The sequence below is a fragment of the Oryctolagus cuniculus genome, chromosome 2 (assembly GCF_964237555.1).
Source record: "Oryctolagus cuniculus chromosome 2, mOryCun1.1, whole genome shotgun sequence".
NCBI classification, from domain to species: domain Eukaryota; kingdom Metazoa; phylum Chordata; class Mammalia; order Lagomorpha; family Leporidae; genus Oryctolagus; species Oryctolagus cuniculus.
Window position 1 is genome coordinate 3,913,638 of NC_091433.1, and position 14,566 is coordinate 3,928,203.

General features: G+C 64.5%; 1 protein-coding gene across 2 annotated transcripts in view; it reads left to right on the forward strand.

The window, feature by feature from the left end:
- Window positions 1–13,622, forward strand: part of CRMP1 (collapsin response mediator protein 1) — a 57,996-nt gene extending 44,374 nt beyond the window's left edge. For both annotated transcript variants that reach the window (XM_070069563.1, XM_070069564.1), the window contains exons 8-14: window positions 60–180; window positions 1,796–1,952; window positions 3,198–3,339; window positions 3,875–4,045; window positions 6,867–7,046; window positions 10,254–10,419; window positions 12,854–13,622. In XM_070069563.1, coding sequence (XP_069925664.1) covers window positions 60–180; window positions 1,796–1,952; window positions 3,198–3,339; window positions 3,875–4,045; window positions 6,867–7,046; window positions 10,254–10,419; window positions 12,854–12,945 — 1,029 coding nt within the window. In that variant the 3' untranslated portion in view covers window positions 12,946–13,622. The remainder of the gene's footprint in view (window positions 1–59; window positions 181–1,795; window positions 1,953–3,197; window positions 3,340–3,874; window positions 4,046–6,866; window positions 7,047–10,253; window positions 10,420–12,853) is intronic.
- Window positions 13,623–14,566: the final 944 nt, after the last annotated feature.

The following is a 14,566-nucleotide window of genomic DNA, read 5'->3' on the forward strand; positions in this document are numbered from 1 at the left end:
GGCCTGCCTCCCGCCCTGCCCCCGCCCTCCATGACCCCCTGTGCTTGCTGTGCCCGCAGCTGGAAGCCGAGGCTGTGTTCCGGGCCATCACCATCGCGGGCCGGATCAACTGCCCGGTGTACATAACCAAGGTCATGAGCAAGAGCGCGGCTGACATCATTGCCCTGGCCAGGAAGAAAGGTACGCGGCCGGCCCGGGGCTCCTGTGACCGCGGCTCGGGTGCCTGGGGCCCGCAGGAGGGATGGGGGCGTCTCCTGGGAGACTCAGGAATCCTACAGGCGTCCTCAGGGGAGGGCTGCAGTGGCCAGCAGACGCTGGACCTCAGAGGCAGAGCGATGCCCACGGCGGCTTCCTTCCAGACAGACAGACGGAGCGAGGACAGGAGGCGCCGCCTGCTGCAGGGATGGGGTCCTGGAGGCCCCTCCTGGGCGGGGTCAGCCGCATTCACTCAGCGGAGTGAGGGCGGGGGTCAGCATTGGTGGCCCAGTGGGCACCACGCACAGCCACACCCACCACTCACCGAGTGTCACCCGGCTCCGCGTGCACCGCGCTCGCAGGAACCCGAGTGGGAAATAAAACCTGCGCCACGTGCTGTGTTTAACCGCACGTTTTCCCAGCGGTGTGTTGATGTGTATTCAATATAAAATCCGTCATGCACTGGATCAAATTATCGCACCATGCCCCACCCATAAGAATGTGCAGTTGTCATGACCATCTACACTACTGCAACAGGAGAAAAAAAACGAGGAAGGGCGGGAGTGAGGAGACGTTTGCGAAGGTTTTCTGTGGCGCCCGGCGGCCCAGCGTGTGGAGCACGGCACGGCTCAGCCAGTCTAGCCAGTCCAGCCCAGCCGCGGCAGGGCCAGGCGCTTCTCGGCCGCCTCCTAGACAAGCAGCTCCGAGCCCCACTCTTGGTGACAGACAGGCTGGGCTCCCACAGCTTGCCTGGGGGTTGGCTCCATTTTACAGAGGGGGAGACTGAGGCCAGGAGGGGTTCCAGGCCCCTGGGAACGGCCGCAGCGTGGGGTGAACCGCGCAGGTGCCCGAGCAGTGCCGGCTGCGCTGGAGGGCACACGTGGCCGTGGCCGTGTGTCCATCTAGAACGTTCCCGCCCTGTCAGACAGCGCGACCAGACAGCGTGCCCTTGACCTGCTGTTGGCCCCTTGCGCTGGGCAGCGGGATGGCCCCTGTCCGGGGCGGCGGGAGTGGTCGGCCCATGTCCTCATGGCACCTGTGTGTGCGTGCCAAGATCCCTGGGCCGCGCCTGGCACTGACAGAGCCCGCGTGGACCCCGTGGAAGTCCAGCTGGGGCTTCTGGGAGGTTGATGCCTCCAGCAGCGGCAGGGGGCTCCCCACTCCTGGGGGCACCAGGGGCCGTACATCCCCTCTTCCTGGCTTGTTCCCTGCCCCGGTATCACTCCCCCAGTGCCCAGCTCGTGTGGCCTGGGATCGCCTCCCAGGTAGATGCTGGACGCAGAGCCCTTGCTTGAGGTCTGCCCTGGAAGAGCCCACACTACGGTAGCCCGGCCACGCCGTGGTCGCTCTGCCGGTGTGCACGAGGCGGCGATGCAGTCCGCCTGCCAGAGACACTTGCGGAGCAGGCAGCTGCCCTTGTCCCCAGGAAGCGTTCAGCAGGTGCACAGGGCCCGGCCGCTCAGGTCCCTGCTGCGAGACCGGGCTGGCGTGTTGGTTCCCGGCCAGTCTCGTGCCTCGGGCCGCTGTCCTTGGTGCTGTCTGCAGCTCCATGGCCACCATTGGCTTCTGACCGCGCTGGCTTGTGTTTGCCCCTCCCAAGGTCCCCTGGTTTTTGGCGAGCCCATCGCCGCCAGCTTGGGCACCGACGGCACCCACTACTGGAGCAAGAACTGGGCCAAGGCGGCAGCGTTCGTCACCTCCCCTCCGCTGAGCCCAGACCCCACCACGCCCGACTACCTGACCTCTCTGCTGGCCTGGTGAGCGCCGGGGGTGCGGGGCACGGGCAGGCGGGATCATGGGCTGCTTGGATGCGGGTGTCAGGGAGGCCTGGGGCTCAGTGGCCGGAGCCCAAGGCCCTGTCCTGTCCACCACAGCCTTTTGAGGCCCCGAGGGTCTGATTCGTTTACTGACTGCTCCCTTCACGTTGCTGGCTGCCTGCGGCCCACTCAGCAGCTGTCCCTGCCCCCGTGTGTCACCAGGCACTGTGGCATCTGGGGGAGCGCCAGGATTAGGGCCGAGACCGGGATGCTCAGATCCCGGCCCAGCCCCAAGTGGCCGAGTCACCCGCGCTGTCTCAGTGGGCAGACGTGCACCTGCTGCGTAGAACTGCCACTGGGCCAGCACGGGAGGAGGCCTGGGACTGAGGGCTCTGGAGCTGCCAGCCTGCTTGCGTTGCACCTGCTGTGCCTTAGCCCCGCCCTTCTTTTAGCTGGCCTGAGGGACACAGAGTTGGCGACAGCAGGGTCTCATGATGAGGCCGCGTGGCCAGGGGCGTGGGCTGCCCGGGAGGCCCTCGCTCAGGAGCTGTCTGGGGACTTGCCGGAGAGTTGGCCGGGGTGGGACTTTCAGGGTTGGAGCTGGGCTGAGGAAGAGACAGAGAGAGGCTGGGGGGCAGGGTGTCCCCACTGTGGAACTCTGTGCCCCCAAGTAGGGCAGAAACCGTGGATTTGCACACGTAAGGGCTTCCTAGACCTGGTGCCTGTGTCCTGTGTCTTCCCTTGCACCTGCCGCCGCCCACCTCATCCATCTCAGGACCTCGGACCCCAGGGTCTGCTCAAGTCCGCCTCCCCTACTGCAGCCTTGCCAGCCGCAACTCCCATGTCTGTCCCCCTAACAGGCCTTGGGCTGCCGTGCACACCCCTGTCTCAACAAAAACCCCAGACCTAAGTCAGAGCCAGCCACCTCCTGCCCAGAGCCCCCAAGGATCCTGACCTTGCCCTCAGTCCCATGTGGAGGCCCACATCCGGGGGCCTTCTCCCAGCTCAGCCTGGAGCCGGCGCTAATGTAGTCTCACACTTGCTGATGCCCGGCACAGGCCATGGTCCAGGTTTCAACGAGGCACCCCAGGACATGGGGCCTTCCAGGGTCACTCGGGGGCAGCAGAGCCCTCTTCCTAAGCCCCCTGGGGCTGCAGGAGCCAGAGCCTGTGTCACGTGCCTGGAGGTGGGGTTTGCTGTACAGAGCGAACTCAGGTCTGAACCCTACCTTGCCCTCTTCTGCAGCGGGGACCTGCAGGTCACAGGCAGCGGCCACTGTCCCTACAGCACTGCCCAGAAGGCGGTGGGCAAGGACAACTTCACCCTGATCCCAGAGGGGGTCAACGGGATAGAGGAGCGCATGACCGTCGTGTGGGACAAGGCAGTGGTAAGCCCCGCCCCACGCTGGAATATTCCGGAAGCCCGTTATGCACTGTGCGCCCTCGAGGCTTCCTTCCTCGCTGGGAGGCAGGAGCAGGTGCACCGAGCATCACAGCCTGAGTCCCGGGGAGTCCTGTGCACTTACAATGTCACCATTACCCTCCACATGTTGGGAGTGGGAGCCATGTGTGAGCGTCCGTGCACATGTGCCTGCTTGGAGCGGGGGGGGGGGGTGCTGTGTGGCTGGGGAGGATTCGTGTGTACAAGGAGGCCCCAAGGCGCACTGTGACCCCTGAGCCAGGTCACAGGGTTTATTTCCTGTGGAGCTCGGGTCCTGTGACACACAAGGTGACGGGCGGTGGCTCCTGCGCAGACCCTGGGCTGTGAAATCTTTACCCGGCAGAGCCCGGGCCCTGGACCCCTGTGAGGGCCATCAGCTGGGAGGCTGGAGGACTCCCAGCCCCTGCAGGGCCCGTGGGTGGCAGCGCTGGCTGGTGCCCGACAGCCCTGCCCGGGGACACCCTCCTCTTTGTTGCTTTCAGGCTGCGGGCAAAATGGACGAGACCCAGTTTGTGGCCGTGACCAGCACCAACGCGGCCAAGATCTTTAACCTGTACCCGCGGAAAGGGCGGGTGGCTGTGGGCTCCGATGCCGACGTGGTCATCTGGGACCCCGACAAGGTCAAGACCATAACGGCCAAAAGCCACAAGTCGGTGAGTGCCCGCCCCGCCCCCCTCGCCCCTGCTTTGCATAAACAATTCGTGCTTGGCCACCAGTTTTGGAACCCTCCGATGAGCAGGGGTTGCTAATGGTTGCCGCTGGGCTGTGGTCGGTAGCCAGTGTGACGCGGTCATTCAGGTTGCTTCTCTAGTGGGCAGAGTGGGGAGAAGGGACTGAGCTAAGCGTCCGCACCCCTAGCTGGGTTCCGGCTCACAGGTGAGGCATTCCCCCGCCCTGCTGCCAAGCTGGGCTGGTGCAGCAACTGTGACCGCTGGCCCGAGCCTCAGAACGCTGGAGCCCGGCTCCCACCTGGCACGGCCCGTGCCTCTGGTTGGGTCTTCCGTGCCCATGCAGCAAACCGACTCAGGGTGCAGAGATGCCTCTGCCTGCTCCTCCCAGGGCCCCACCACCCCCACTCTGCGTGACCAGCAGTGGCCTTGGGGCCAGGTGAGCATTCACACTCCCAGGCCCCAGGGGCCACAGCCGCCCTGGCTCCCTGCAGTGAGCTGAGGAGCACAGGCTGGGTGCAGGGCGCATGGGGCACACAGTATTGGACCCACAGTGGGAGCCCTCACAGCCCCCTGCTCACTCGCTGGCCAGGGACAAGCCGCCAGGCGGGGGGACAGGACACGGGGGCTGAGGAAGCCTCGTAAGGAAGTGCCAGGCACCCCCCGGCAGCAGCTTGAGGCCCCCAGGACCCCACTCGGCTGCAGGAGATGTGGCCTGGGGCAGTGGTCACAGTGCCCCCCAACCCCGACCTCGTGTGAGTCTCTGGTCGGGGTTCATTCTCACCGGAAACCGTGCACCCAGCGCTCTCGGCGTTGCTGGGCAGAGGCGGTGACCACAGTGTCCGTGCTCGGAGCGGGGAATCTGTTTGCTTTCCCGCTCCTGCGGCCACGCTCTGTGCCTGCTGTGTGCCTGGCGCTCTCAGGCGACCCCGGCAAGGTAAACCGTCCCGATGTGTGCAGCACGCGGTCACAGTGGCGGCTACAGCAGCCGAGGGGCCTTCCTTCTTGGTCTCGGACATGAGGTCGAGGTGCTGGGCTGTACGCCCTCCCGCCCCTCAGGCTGCGGAAAGACCCTGGCCCGCCCCCGCCCGGCTGCTGCCCTCGGCTGTGTCTGTGTCGCTGCTGTAACCCCTGCTTCCGTCACCTCCTGCTGTTCTGAGTGTCTGACCTTATTTTTTTTTTTTTTACATTTATTTATTTGAAAAGTAGAGTTAGAGAGAGGCAGAGAGAGAGAGAGAGAGAGAGGTCTTCCTTCCACTGGCTCACTCCCCAAATAGTTGCAATGGCCGGAGCTGCACTAATCTGAAGCCAGGAGCCAGGAGCTTCTTCCAGGTCTCCCACATGGGTGCAGGGCCCAAGGACTTGGGTCATCTTCCACTGCTTTCCCAGGCCATAGCAGAGAGCTGGATGGGAAGTGGAGCAGCAGGGACTCGAACCGGCGTCCCTATGAAATGCCTGTGCTGCAGGCAGTGGCTTTACCTGCTATGCCGCAGCCCCTGGCCATGGGCGTCTTCTTGGGAGGCCCCTGGCTGTGGGCGTCAGACCTTCTGTTCTCTGTTGCAACCTCATCTTAACTAATGAACATCTGCAGTGCCCCTAGGGCTCCCACACAGGGCCCTGCCCGAGGTCACCGCCTGGGGGCTGCTGGCTTCCAGGCTGGGTAGACTTGGGGCCGCGACCCCTCTGGGGGCCAGGCCAGATCTGGATCCTTGCCATAGCAGCAGGCATACTGTGCGGCTGCCGGAATCAGGAAGACGCCAACATAAGCAGGATGTGTGCAGAATGACGAGGGCCGGCACCCCAGGGCGAGTGCAGGGCTGGGCGCTGAGCTCCGTGCCCCCTGCAAAGATGCCGTGTCCCGAATCTCAGGGCCTGGTGGCGCCGGCTCCTGCTCCAGCTCCCCACTAACGGGCCCACGGGTCCCTGCCGCCTGCAGGGGACGCTGGGGCTGAGTTCCTGGCTCCTGGCTCCTGGCTCCTTGGTGGTTCCCACGAGTGCCCGGCTGTAGGCATTTGGGGGGTGAACCAGCACTTGGAAGACTTCTCTCTCTCTAATAAAGAAACAAAAATGGAAAAAGAATTGAACAAAGGTTTGTTGGCTTCAAATGAGGCCCAGTTTCCTCTACGAACAAACCGAGATCAGAGGCAGGTGGGATTTCCCTGGGGGCTGGGCGGCCAGCGCGTGGGCTCCATTAGCAGCCGTGGCTGGATGCGGGGCTTGCGCGGGGCAGGAACTGGTGTCGCCTTTCCCGGGTGCACAGCTGTCAGTGCCGACGACGCGCTGACCTGTCTGGGAGCGTGTGCGCCCGTGCAGGCAGCGGCTTTAGCAGCAGCCTGGAAGCGGCCCAGTCCTTCGTCCCCAGGCGTCGGGCGAATCACACGCTTGCGCATCCGAGACGGAATGTGGCATCGCAGCGTCTAGAGCAGGGTTAGGGCTTCGTGCCCGCAGGAGACCGTCTCTGGGGTGAGGCGCACGCTTCGGTGGAAGCCCCCTGTGCCGCGTGCCCGACTGGAGAGAGGAACAGCCAGGCGCGCACAGCCCCGGGGGGAAGCTGTTCTCGTGTATGGATTAGGCTGGATTAGGCTGGGTTAGGATGGTAGCGACGTGATGCTTGTTCACTGCCCCACCGTGGGGGGTTGGTCCTACCCCGTGCCGAGTGCACAGTGGGATAGTACACAGCCCCGAACAGTGTTTCCAAGCGGGAGCAAAAGCCACTGGCAAAGCCTCCCCTGCGAATGGCACGGTTCGTGCAGGGGGCTGGGGGCTGTGGCCACAGCGGAGCTGTCTGTGTGTTTGGGGTGTGCAGGCGGCGGAGTACAACATCTTCGAGGGCATGGAGTGCCACGGCTCCCCGCTGGTGGTCATCAGCCAGGGCAAGGTGGTCTTCGAAGACGGGAACCTTAACGTGAGCAAGGGCGCCGGCCGCTTCATCCCGCGCAAGCCCTTCCCTGAGCACCTGTACCAGCGCGTCAAGATCAGGAGCAAGGTGAGCGATGCGGGGCTCCGGGGGGGGGCCTCCTGTGCGGCCAGCACCGCCCCCCCCGGCCACCCGCTGCGTGTCTCGGGACACCAGTGCCCCCCAGGGAGCTGTGGAGCTGCGCTGGGAGCGACCGGGTGCCCGGCCCTGTGCAGCCCCACCCCCGTCCTCCCCTGGCCTCACCCCGAGCTCGGAGGGGGTGGGAGGGTCCCAGCAAAGGCACGGAAACCTGCTGTGTCCCAGGAGGGGACTTCTCACCGCTGAGTGCCGCACCCCGTCACCATGGCAACCCGTCCCCAACCAGACGGCCCTGTGTGTGCATGTGTGTGCTGTGTACATGTTCATGTGTGTGCATGTGTGTTGTGTGTATGTTCACATGTGATTGTGCACGTGTGTGCAGACCACCTGTTGCAATGCACACACATGTTGGAGCATGCCCACGTACCTTTGTGCATATGTGTGTGCGTGCACATGTGTTGGGTGTGTGCTTGCGTGTCTGTGTGTGCACACGTGTGCTGTGGCTATGCCTGCATTCGTGTATAGATCGCATGCTCCCACTCTCCTTGCTCACCAGTGGCACCACCAGTTGAGAGGGAGGAGTCCAGGCCCCTGCAAGACCCAGAATCACGTGGTGCCCTGTCCACTTCCTGTCCACTTGGGCCCCCTCTCCTCCCGCTAAGGTATAGCACCAGGTCCATGACCCCAGATGGACCGGTGTCCTGTGTCAGACAGGCAGACGGTGACTGGGAGAGGTGGCAGGTGGCCAGGGCTGGCGGGGGCTGAGTGACCACAGGAGGCCCTCGGAGGACAGGGGGCTGGGGCAGTCCCTGGGTGGGACACCGCATGGGGCAGACCACCCCCCGCCCCCCTTCCTTCCCCTAAGCAGCTCTGAACCTGAGGCCAGTGCTCCGGGCTGTTGGAGACAAAAGGACAGCACACCTAGTGCCCGGATCTTAATCCGCTTTTCATCACGGGTCTTGAATATCCGGGAACTGCGGGGCTGCCCTGTGGTCAGGCAGTGCCTGCGGGCGGCTCGGGCGTAGCTCAGACTGTGCCTTCCCTGAGCTGGGCCTGAAGTGTGGGCTGGCGCGACTCGACGTCAGTCTCAGAGGCCACTCCTAGGTCAGGCCTGCGATTGGCCCTGGGCCACACTGGGGGGCGGACTGAGCTTTTTAGAGCAGGCACGGCCGCAGGTGCTGGGCCCCTGTGCTGGCGGCCTCCTCGCAGGCGGGGGGCGGGGGAGCCCTGTTCCAGACCTGCCTGTGGCCACCCGGGCTGCAATGGGAACGGAGGCCTGGTCCAGGAAGCAGGAGGCAGAGCAGTGGGCACACGGGGTGGGGCCTGCGTGGCCAGGGCGCAGGGCTGTGGACGAGGTGCAGGTGCTGGGTCCCTGCCCTTCCTGCTGGAGAGGAACCCACCTGCTCAGGGGGCGGAGCCTGGGGTCAGGGCGCCATCACCTGCTCAGAGGGGGCGGAGCCTGGGGTAAGGGCACCATCACCTGCTTGGAGGGGGCGGAGCCTGGGGCCAGAGTGTCATCACCTGCTCAGGGGGCGGGGCCTGGGGTCTGGGCACCATCACCTGCTCAGGGGGCGGGGCCTGGGGTCAGGGCACCATCACCTGCTCAGGGGGCGGGGCCTGAGGTCAGGGCACCATCACCTGCTCAGGGGGCGGGGCCTGGGGTCAGGGCACCATCACCTGCTCAGGGGGCGGAGCCTGGGGTCAGGGCACCATCACCTGCTCAGGGGGCGGAGCCTGTGTCAGGGCACCATCACCTGCTCAGGGGGCGGGGCCTGTGTCAGGGCGCCATCACCTGCTCAGAGGGGGCGGAACCTGGGGCCAGAGTGCCATCACCTGCTCAGGGGGCGGAGCCTGGGGTCAGGGCGCCATCACCTGCTCAGAGGGGGCGGAGCCTGTGTCAGGGCGCCATCACCTGCTCAGAGGGGGAGGAGCCTGTGTCAGGGCGCCATCACCTGCTCAGGGGGCGGAGCCTGGGGTCAGGGCACCATCACCTGCTCAGGGGGCGGAGCCTGGGGTCAGGGCACCATCACCTGCTAAGGGGGCGGAGCCTGTGTCAGGGCGCCATCACCTGCTCAGGGGGCGGGGCCTGGGGTCTGGGCACCATCACCTGCTCGGAGGGGGCGGAGCCTGTGTTAGGGTGCCATCACCTGCTCAGGGGGCGGAGCCTGGGGTCAGGGCACCATCACCTGCTCAGGGGGCGGAGCCTGGGGTCAGGGCACCATCACCTGCTCAGGGGGCGGAGCCTGGGGTCTGGGCACCATCACCTGCTCAGGGGGCGGAGCCTGTGTCAGGGCACCATCACCTGTTCAGGGGGCGGAGCCTGGGGTCAGGGCCCCATCACCTGCTTGGAGGGGGCGGAGCCTGTGTCAGGGCGCCATCACCTGCTTGGAGGGGGCGGAGCCTGGGGTCTGGGCACCATCATCTTCTCAGAGGGGGCGGAGCCTGGGGTCAGGGCACCATCATCTTCTCAGAGGGGGCGGAGCCTGTGTTAGGGTGCCATCACCTGCTCAGGGGGCGGGGCCTAGGGTCAGGGCACTGGCACCTGCTCTGGCGTGCCAGGGGCCCATCCTATGCTCAAGGCAACGTCCCTGCTGTGCAGTAGGAAGCCGCTGGGGTGTGGCAGAAGATGCCTAGGTCTGGGTTAGGGAACTGTCACCAACCCATGGCGGGCACTGGGCATCCCCAGACACTCGGGTTCTCCATGGCCTGGAGCAGACGCTTCCCCTGCCCCCACCATCTCTGAGGTCTCCCGGGCAGCCTCGGGGGGTTTCCTGTAGACTGGGGATCCGTGCCCCCCCCAGTACCAACACCTGCCCGGTCACTGCCATCACCGCTCACCTCCTCACTCCCTCCTGCCCTCTGGAGTGGCGGCCTAAGCCAGGTCCCCGCCCCCAGCCCTTGTCTCGCTGTCACCTCCTGTGAGGACATGGAGGGAGCAGGCCCCTGGGTGCGGCCAGCTTGGGACTTAAGGGTCCTTGTCGGGGTGGGGGGAGTCGGGGGTGTGCCAGGGAGGTGATTTGGGGCTCCTCTGCGTGAAGCTGAGTGCATGCGTTATATGCACGTGTGTGCATTCACATGGATGTGTGGGGTGCCTGCGTACGTGCAGCTGAGTGTGGCAGGTGTGCACATGTGCCCCGTGTGTGGATACAGTGTCCCAGGTGAGGCAGGGATCGGTTACACGCTTCCTCACCTGTGCAGGTTTTTGGGTTGCAAGGGGTCTCGCGGGGCATGTACGACGGCCCGGTGTACGAGGTGCCGGCCACACCCAAATATGCAACCCCCGCGCCTTCAGCCAAATCCTCGCCTTCCAAGCACCAGCCGCCACCCATCCGGAACCTGCACCAGTCCAACTTCAGCTTGTCAGGTAGGACTGTGCCGGCAGCCCTTCCCGCTGCTCCCCTGCGTGTGGACACGCGCGGGAGGCGGGCAGGGGTGGGATGGCGCTCCTCGTCCTCCGGGGATGGGGCCGCCCAGGGAGAGGGGTCCTTGTGGGGTGGCCCCAGGACCCCGACCGCGGTGCCCAAGGATGCATGCTCTGAGTGGCGCCTGTGTGGTCCTCTGCCGTTTGTGAAGCCCCGTGATTATTCCTAATACTTGGGAGAGGACTCTGAGGCCCCACCCACTCATTGTCAAAGTGCGGGTCGGGGGCGGGGGGCGGGGGGGCTTGGTTCTCTCTACCTCCAGAGCATGTGCCTGCAATTGCACAAGACGGCCACACGAGGGCAGGCGTGCGCACGCTGGGAACAGGACTTGACCCTGAGTTTGTAAAAGGATTTAAAACCCCAGGGAGGGTTCTGGGAGCCTGGAGATGGGTGGGGTGTGGCTGGAGGGGCCCTCGGCCCAGCCTGGGAGTCAGCCGACATTTTCCTAAGGGGGCCAAACGGTAAATGGTTTAGGCTTTGTGAGTCCAGGGGCGGACTCTGCTGTTTTATTCAATAGCCATTTGAATACAAACGTGAACGCTTCTCAGTGCAGGGCTGTGCACAGACAGGATCAGTGGGCCCTGGTTTGCAGCTCCTGCTCAGAACAGCTGGCGTGTCTCACAGAAGGGGCAGAGAGAGAGAGAGAGAGAGAGAGAGAGAGAGAGGGAGAGGGAGAGGGAGAGGGAGAGGGAGAGGGAGAGGGAGAGGGAGAGAGAGGGAGAGGGAGAGAGAGGAAGAGATGTGGGTTTAGACTGCGGGGGGGGGTAGGACCACCGTTGGCGCAGGGGAGTGCGAATCGGGTCTCCCAGGCACCTCACTTTGCAGGGGCCTTTCCCGGGGGAGCGTCTCGCTCGCTCCTCCACGGGTGCGAGTGCCCGCGTTTAAAGGTAACTCCCTTGCCCAAAAGGGACCCTAAGCACCGCTCAGGCTCCTCTCCGGGTCCGGGTCTGCAGCCCGGTCTCCAGCTGTGTGGTTAAACTCCACCGCTGCCCCCCAGAAACGGGGTAACAGTGAAAGCAGAGGCCGGGGTGGGGGCGGTGCCCCGTGCTCCCCCAGCCGAGGTCACGGCCCCCTCTGCAGCCCAAGGCGGCCGCGCCGGCCTCGCAGTGGCTCCCCAGGCTGACAGCACCGAGGGCTCCCAGCACCGACTTGTCTGCCCGTGAAGCGACAAGAGGGTGGAGTCAGGACCCCAGAACAGATCCTTCCAGGTCCCCCCACCGCCAGGGGAGCGGCTTCCCCGTGTGTGGCTCGGATTTGCAGGAAAAGGCGGCGAGGTTGGGGACGGGGAGGCGCCCCCCCCCACACCGAGAGCACCCAGGCCCGAGGCAGTTTGTGCTGGAACCTTGGCTCCCCCGGGGGCCCTGGCAATGCTGCCTCCTCTCACTGTGTGGCTGCTGCCCCAGGGCTGGGAGAAGTCTAGGTCTGTGTTTAAATCAGGACGCGCCTCGGATTCAAATGGATGGTTGGCTCTGCGGGTCGGACACAGGAAGTTCCGCCCTCCCACTCCACGATCTGCACATTGCATGTGATGGGGTCTGAGATCACACATGTGCACACATGTAACACACATGGGCAACGTATGTGCAAACACATACATGCATGTGCACATGTGTACAATGCACACATATAATCACGCGTGTGCACGCACTGTGACATGAATGTACAACGTGCAAATACATGCACACACGTGCACACAATGCACGACCAAATATACATACATTCACACATGCACATGACATGCACACACAAGGCACCAACATGAACATTTGCACACACGTCCACGCACATACGTGCACACTGCACAACCGAGGGCACACACCCACCCACCCAGGCGCACACACATGCGTGCAAGTGCACACAGCCCCACATGCACACACATACATGCAACCCCTTTGTGTCGGGTTTGGGCTTGAATCCCGGCTCCCCCCCAATCCCCGGGCCCCACGAGATGCACACCGGGACCCTCAGTGTGGTGGGCACACAGCACACGTGTGTGACACTGCAGAGACACGGGACGTCCCCGGCCTGTGCCCGGCATGCAGTAAGCACTCAGTAAATGCACACCTGTGTCAGGATCATCAGATCCTCCTGGGGAAGCCGGGTGAGGAGACCGCAGGCGGCTGGGCCGAGGGGCATAGGAGGGAGGGTGGGGAACGCGGGGTTTGGCGGCCCCCGGAGGGCTGTGGAGCTCCGGGCTTGAGCAGTGAGTGCTTCAGGATGGCCCGCTAAGAAGACGGGCGCGGCCTGCGGGAACGGCAGGGCACGCCGAGTGACGTCACGCGGGAGTGACGTCACGCGGGAGTGAGGTCGCGCGGGGGTGAGGTCTCGCGGGAGTGACTTCGGGCCGGAGTGACGGGCGCTGTGTGTCTCTTCCAGGGGCCCAGATCGACGACAACAATCCCAGGCGCACCGGCCATCGCATCGTGGCGCCCCCTGGTGGCCGCTCCAACATCACCAGCCTCGGGTGACCGCGGAGGCGCGCGAGCCAAGGGTTTCGGGAACCCCGCCCGTTCCTTTCCCTGTCTGTGTTTGAACCCCACGGTGTTAGTTGGTCCCGAGGCGGGGGGAGCCTCCGTCTTTAGGAAGACGTGGTGCTAGTGTGCTGTGTTTGCGTGGAGGGCCCTTGCCCACCCACTCGCGCGTCCGCACGGGCGCGCCTGGAGCATGCGGAGTCGTGTCCCCTCCCCAGTGAGCCACAGGTGTCAGGTCGTCTCGTTCTGTCCCGCGCACCCCTCCCCCGGCGGCCCCGCCCCCCGTAGTCGTTCTAGGGTAGTTGCTGCATGTCGCTAGGTCGTGTGTGTAAGTCTGTGCGTGTGCCCGGCCGGCGGCGCCCGGGCTCACGGGGACGCCAGCAGGAGAGAAGCCCCTCCCTCCCCCACCCAGCCCCTCGAGGTGCCTGAGGCCTGGAGTGGCAGGGACAGCATCCATGCGCTGTCAGGAGCCCGCACTCGGAAAGGGGCCTCCCCCAGCCAGGGCCGCCAGCCGCCCCAGCCCGCCCGGGCCCGGTCGACGGGGCCATCAGATTTTTTAAAGTTTTGTACAAAGTTCTCCTTTGTAATCACCCCCGTTTTTACTCAATGACGGACTGTGTGGCTCTGGTTTCCGAGTTCAAAGCTTGTGAGAAAAATAAAGAAAATAAACTGCCCACTGAGCCGGCTGCTGTGTGTTCATCCGGGTTGGGGGCTGAGGCTTGGTCCCAGGGGGTGTCAGCCCGGGCGGAGGCCCGCTCCTGGAGTGGGAGAGTCAGCTCACGGCTTCCAGGACGGGGAGAGAGGCAGGATGGCCAGCGGGCGGTGTGCAGGACGGTGGGCGCCAGTGTCTGAGTCCAGCCCCCATCCCACCCCCACCCCCACCCCCGCCATCAGCCTCTTTGGCTCACGCTCAGTGTGCTGCACGGGGCAGACCGGAAGCTGTGATCTCCACTTCACGTGCCCGCGAGCCACACACCTGTTCCCCGGAGCAGGAGCTCATCAGAGGGGCTTGTGCTGGTGCAGGTGGTGGTGGTGGTGTGGTGTGGTGGTGATGGTGGTGATGTGGTGGTGGTGATGGTGGTGGTGATGGTGGTGGTGATGGTGGTGGTGGTGGTGGTGTGGTGGTGATGGTGGTGGTGATGGTAGTGGTGGTGGTGGTGATGTGGTGGTGATGGTGGTGGTGGTGGTGATGGTGATGTGGTGGAGGTGATGATGATGGTGATGGTGGTGGTGGTGATGGTGGTGGTGATGGTGATGTGGTGATGGTAGTGGTGGTGGTGATGGTGATGTGGTGATGGTGGTGATGTGGTGGAGGTGATGATGATGGTGATGGTGGTGGTGATGTGGTGGTGATGGTGGTGATGGTGGTGATGGTGATGTGGTGGTGATGGTGGTGATGGTGGTGATGGTGATGTGGTGGTGATGGTGGTGATGGTGGTGATGGTGATGTGATGGTGATGATGATGGTGTTGGTGCTGGTGGTGGTGGTGATGGTGGTCTGTCCATCTGCACCCACAGCGTATGCTCACCTCTTAGAAGTCAGAGGGCAGAACAGAGCAGGGCCGTGGCTGGGAAGCCCAGGCTATGTCCCAGCGCTGCCCGCACTGCCTGACATGTC